General features: G+C 39.8%; 1 protein-coding gene across 2 annotated transcripts in view; it reads left to right on the top strand.

The window, feature by feature from the left end:
• Positions 1 to 5096, top strand: part of LOC101861854 (WASH complex subunit 2C) — a gene marked incomplete at its 5' end in the record, with an annotated part of 25511 nt that extends 20415 nt beyond the window's left edge. For both annotated transcript variants that reach the window (XM_013089479.1, XM_013089478.1), the window contains 3 exon segments: positions 872 to 891; positions 1787 to 1949; positions 3337 to 5096. In XM_013089479.1, the coding sequence (XP_012944933.1) occupies positions 872 to 891; positions 1787 to 1949; positions 3337 to 3461 (308 nt within the window).
• Between the last annotated feature and the right edge of the window lie 801 nt (positions 5097 to 5897).

The following is a 5897-nucleotide window of genomic DNA, read 5'->3' as shown; positions in this document are numbered from 1 at the left end:
TTCGTTTTCCTTGTGGGTTCCACGTTAAAGCCTGCCTGGTGATGCTTGACGGGGGTCTCCTCAGGGTGTGTCCAATCCATTTCCATTTCTTTTTCCTTGCATAGTTTCCTGATTTATTTTTGCCTTTCTCTGAGTTTGTGTAGGTTTTACTAAAAGTTTCTTTTTGTCTATCTCTCTTTCCTTCGAGACTTTCCTGGTTTCTGGAAATGTACGTTCTATGTGTTTATTTATGACTGCAGTACTCGAACTTTCTCTGTGGGTGGTTGGCGGGTGCTCTGGTGTGGTTTGCTTCTTCTTTCCTGTCAAAGATCTGTCGTCCTTATCTCCCCTTTTTCTTTTTTATGTTTGTTACTCTCTTGTAACACCTCTAATCTTCTGGCGCTCATATGACCTTATGCAGTTGCGAGTGCCGTAAAACCTCTACTAAAAGTTTCTTTGCTTTCCCAGTGTTGTTTTGGTCAGTATATTTCTCTTTTCCCGTTCTCTAAATGACAGTGTGGGTGGTTGGCGGGTGCTCTGGTGTGGTTTGCTCCTTCTTGCCCATCACACATCTATCGTCCTTATCTCTCCTCTGTGGGTGGTTGGCGGGTGCTCTGTTGTGGTTTGCTTCTTCTTTCCTATGATACATCTATCATCCTTATCTCCCCTTCTTCTTTTTTATGTTTGTTACTCTCTTGTAACACCTCTAATCTTCGGCACTAATATGACCTAATTGTGTTGCAAGTGCCGTAAAACTCTTACTAAAACAAAAAAATCCAGCAACACACCTCCAAAAATGTAACAACACCCCAGGAAACAGACATGGATTTATTGTCTTTAACCTCTTATGCCTTGAGAGTTAAACCTAATGGGATTTTTTTTTTTTTTTCAGATACAAAAGCTAGTGCTGAGGTGAGTGAAATTTTTGCTTCTTCACGAGTATAGAATGGATTGTTTTTACTACATATAATATAATGTTCCTAGAAAATTGTGTCAAGTGTCCACATAAAATGTTTTTTAAATGGTAAAGTCACAAATTCAACTAATAGATAGTAATAGTGACACTGAAGATAAAACGTAATGCTCACATCCTCTTTCATTTTTTGGCCTCAGAGAAGGCCTGTATGGGAAATTGTAGAACAAAATTGAATTATTAAATTTTTTAAATAAAAGTTGTTTTAGATTGAAAATCTATATTTACACCAAATTTTAAATATTTTAAAGTTTTAAGATCAAATGACCGCACCCAGCCGTACAGTGAACTGTGAATAAAACTAACTTGTGTTTTCGCGCGCTCATATGACCTTATGCAGTTGCGAGCGCCGTAAAACCCCATACTATACTATACTATACTCGGAGAAGGTTTGCAAATACAGACTCTCTTTGTTTAAATTATATTTATTTTTAAAAAGTGATTTTTATTGTCAGTTAAGTATGATTTAGAAAATGATTTGGCAAAAACGATGTCATTTTCCTTATGATGAGCTACACTCTGTTATTGTTGTTGTTGTTGTTGTTGTTGTTACTGTTTGGAGGTTTGTGTTTGATCTGTAACTCAGTACCCTATCGTTGGGGATGCTGATCTTTTAAGTTTGAACTTTTTGCTTCCCTAAATAAAAAATTTTTTGTTTTAAAAACTTTTAGTTTTTATGCTTTTATCGTACCTTCATTTTATTTATTTATTTTTTTTAAAGGATCATTACAGTTTTAATTTAAAATAAAAGTTGGTGCTGCTACAGGGGGGGGAAACGTGAATGTACCTGCCTCTATTTGAGCCATGACATCTACTCTATGTCTGTGTTGCCAGGACGAGAAGAAAAGCCGCCCGAAGAAAAGCGTGACCAAAGAGGCAAACCTCCTGTCGGACACGACGGATATATTTAGCGACATCCCCGCCGCCAAGCCAAAGGAAACCAAGAAGAAAACGAAGAAAGTGGTGGAGAAAAAGAGTGTGTTCAAGGATGATGTGGGTGAGTACAGTCGTGGGCTTGTTCTGGTTTGGTTTGGGGGGGGGGGGGGGTGTTGTTTTTATTTTTCGGTTTTAGTAAAAGTTAACGGCACTTGCAATACACACAGGTGGTATAAATGCCAAAGGTTGAAACCATGAACCTTTTTTTCCCTCCCTCTCTCTCTCTCCCCTGAAAAAATGTAGAAGTCAGGGCTTAAAAAATGTAGAAGTCAGGGCTTAAAAAATGTAGAAGTCAGGGCTTAAAAAATGTAGAAGTCAGGGCTTAAAAAATGTAGAAGTCAGGGCTTAAAAAATGTAGAAGTCAGGGCGTAGTATATTTAAATAGATCACTGGCGATAAGTCTGGGAATATTTTCTCTCTTTTTGTAAATCTACTGTACATAAGGGAAATTACTCTTGTTAAAAACTCACCTTCTCTTGTCTTTGTGACTCACACGCTCCTGAGTGGGTGGTTGGCAGCTGCTCTGGTGTGGTTTGCTCCTTCTTTCCTATCAGACATCTATCGTCCTCATCTCTCCTCCTTCTCTTTTGTCTGTCCCTTGGATTTTATGCACCCTGCATAATTTACCAAAATGAGATCATTTTGTGCATAATTTCTTATTATTTTCCTTTATCATTCTTTGTTAAAATTAACAGAATCGCATAGTTTAACATTTTTGGGCTCAGTTTCAATATTTTCATAATATATTTTGCATAAAACTGCAGGGACAGTTTTGTGTATGTTACTCTCTTGTACCACCTCTATGTTACTCTCTTGTACCATCTCTATGTTACTCTCTTGTACCACCTCTATGTTACTCTCTTGTACCATCTCTATGTTACTCTCTTGTACCACCTCTATGTTACTCTCTTGTACCATCTCTATGTTACTCTCTTGTACCACCTCTATGTTACTCTCTTGTACCACCTCTATGTTACTCTCTTGTACCACCTCTATGTTACTCTCTTGTACCACCTCTATGTTACTCTCTTGTACCACCTCTATGTTACTCTCTTGTACCATCTCTATGTTACTCTCTTGTACCACCTCTATGTTACTCTCTTGTACCACCTCTATGTTACTCTCTTGTACCACCTCTATGTTACTCTCTTGTACCACCTCTATGTTACTCTCTTGTACCACCTCTATGTTACTCTCTTGTACCACCTCTATGTTACTCTCTTGTACCACCTCTATGTTACTCTCTTGTAACACCTCTATGTTACTCTCTTGTAACACCTCTATGTTACTCTCTTGTACCACCTCTATGTTACTCTCTTGTACCACCTCTATGTTACTCTCTTGTAACACCTCTAATCCTTGGCACTTACATGGCCATATTGTGTTGCAAGTGCCAAAAAATTCTTGCTAAAACTAAACACTCTCTTGTCTCTCTCTCGGGTTTCCAGATGATATTTTCGGAGACTCGTCAGCCGCCACGATCAAAAGCAAAAAGGAGCCGAAGAAAAAGTCGACAGCGAAAGCAGCAGCAGCAGTTGACTCCGACAACATCTTCGATGACCCGCTGAGCTGAGGCTGGTCGGAGTGAGAAACTTTATCTGCTGACGGAGCGGAGCTGATTGGCTGATGTCTTTGCTCACGCTGAGCTGAGGCTGGTCGGAGAAACTCTATCTGCTGACGGAGCGGAACTGATTGGCTGATGTCTTTGCTCACCCGAACGTGACAGTTGTTGATCCAAATCTGTTTTGTATTTTTGTGATAAAAACGTACTTTGGCAAGCTAGGGCGACAAAATCAGAGATTTGACGACTGATCTATTTTTTAGCTATGCGTATGTTGTATTGTGATTGTGTATGTGTATATGACACTGTATCGGAATATCTGGGTCATTTTCGCTTCGTTGTGCAATGATTGGATTTTGATTTTTTTTTTCCTCAAGAAAATGCTCAGACTTATTTTTGAATGCAAGTGCAAGAAGGTATTGGAAGATATTGCTGCTGCTGTGTTTTGCCTGCTGTGTTTGCGCTGGTTTTTGTTTGTTTTCGTGTCCTGGTTTGTAGATACGCTCCTTTACGTTTTATTTTTTTCCTCTTGTCAAAACAATGAGCACAGTCAGTTTGGTATTGGTTCTATATGTTCAGTATTACGGAGAGTTGTAGTTAGTTTTACCTCGTTTGCAGCTCAGGTAGGTTAACAAAAAGTGCTGAAGGTTGAGGGATGCTTCTAGAGAGTAACACGCTGAGATGTTCAAATCTTTCGTGAGGGTCAGTGTGGTGTTGGCTGTGTGTCCAGTGGTCAGTTTGGTGGTAGTTGGAGTTTTACAGCAAGTACAACAGAGAGGTTGTAGAAGTGCCGAAGACTAGAGCTGTGACTAGAGAGTAACACACAGAGAAAAGGGAGGAGAAATGATGCTGATAGATGTTGATAGGTAAGATCAGTAAGAAGGAGCAAACCGCACCAGAGCGCCTGCCAACCACCCATTATGTCCAATGTAAATGTAAGCGTTGTTTCCGTTTGTTCAAAGCTGTTCAAATTCAGTAACTTGGGACACATAAACGAGGTCATGTGTGTTTGTTCGTCGCTGTCTTCTCTCTTCACCTTTCGTGTGTTTTATTTTCTGCCTTGTTAAAGGAATAAGTGAATAAGAAATACGGTGCAGCCTCTCTATAACGACCTTCGACATAACGGCATCCTCTGTATAGCGACATGCTGCCCAGGTCCCAATTTTTTCTTTATATATCATTAGTAATATTTTTGGTTGACTCTCTATAAGGACAACTCTCTATAACGACATTTCTTACTTTACTGGTCGCGACGATGTGGTTATAGAGAGGCTGCACTGTACTGTATTCTATGGAATGTGCTGTCATTTTCCGAGCAGTGCACGACGAAAGCCTTTAAAGACTCCCATGAATTGTATATCATTTCAGACTATAATTAAGTGCAGAACAAATTTTTTGCAAAGTGCCCTTAACTTATATAAGAAAATTAAAATGGGCAATTAATTTTTTACTCAGATTGAATTGTTTATTCCGATATTATCTTGGTAAACGGGAGAATAGTTCCCTCGTTTTTTGTGAACTACGTGTCAACCAGACAGCTCTTTGATGACGTTTCACCTCTCAGAAGTCCAAGAACCCCCCGGGGCAGTGCCACTGACAGAAATGTCTTTAGGCCATTCCCAAAGGGGGGACATTTCTCATTCAGGCATAGTAGAATTGTAAATGGGCTGACTCATGTCACGCTCATAACTGTGCCTGATCTACAACAGGGAACTGCTGCTTTTTCTTTCCTCATCCTTACTATTGTCATTTTCCTCTACTTTTTTTGTACGTTTGTCACTCTCTTGTGACCCGCTATTTCCTGGATGCCTTGATAGTCGAAGCAGACCTTGTGCTGTTGAAGCTAGAGAGGTGAGCAGAGTAAGTCTGATTCCCTGTAAAGTCTTCTCTGTTGACACCCACCCCTTGGGGCTCATATGACCTTATGCAGTTGCGAGCGCCGTAAAACCCTCTACTACTACTACTACTACTAGAAGCCCAAGGTACTCCGCTAGCTCTGTTCTGCCGGAAGCTGACCAAACACCTTTTTTTTTCTTCCCAGCATTTTCGAGAAAAAGTGGGTTTTTTTTTGTCAGAGTATCTATTTAAAGATAGACGTTCCGTAATATGAATTTGAATTTAATCAAAAACTAGTCACAGTTTCACTTTGATTTTTTTCACACAAGTAGGGTAACTGATCAGACTTTCAATTTAGTGAATAGAAAATTTTGGCGCCAAAATGAAAAAAAGGCGTTTTGTCAGCTTACGGCAGTGTTGGTATCATGCTGGACTACGGAGCGGATGGCCCTGGTTCAAATCCCAGTCTGGGCGTTTTTGAACTTGAGTCGTTTTATGGAGTTTTCATGTCTCTCAACCCATTTGGCTCGCTCATCATTGATGGACGTTAAATTCAAAGATTCCACCTCTTAAATAGTCGCTTTTAAGGACAAGCGGGCTAACCCAGATTTT

Source organism: Aplysia californica, unplaced genomic scaffold (genome assembly GCF_000002075.1).
Source record: "Aplysia californica isolate F4 #8 unplaced genomic scaffold, AplCal3.0 scaffold00960, whole genome shotgun sequence".
Taxonomy (NCBI): domain Eukaryota; kingdom Metazoa; phylum Mollusca; class Gastropoda; order Aplysiida; family Aplysiidae; genus Aplysia; species Aplysia californica.
This window is presented reverse-complemented; position numbering and strand designations above follow the sequence as displayed.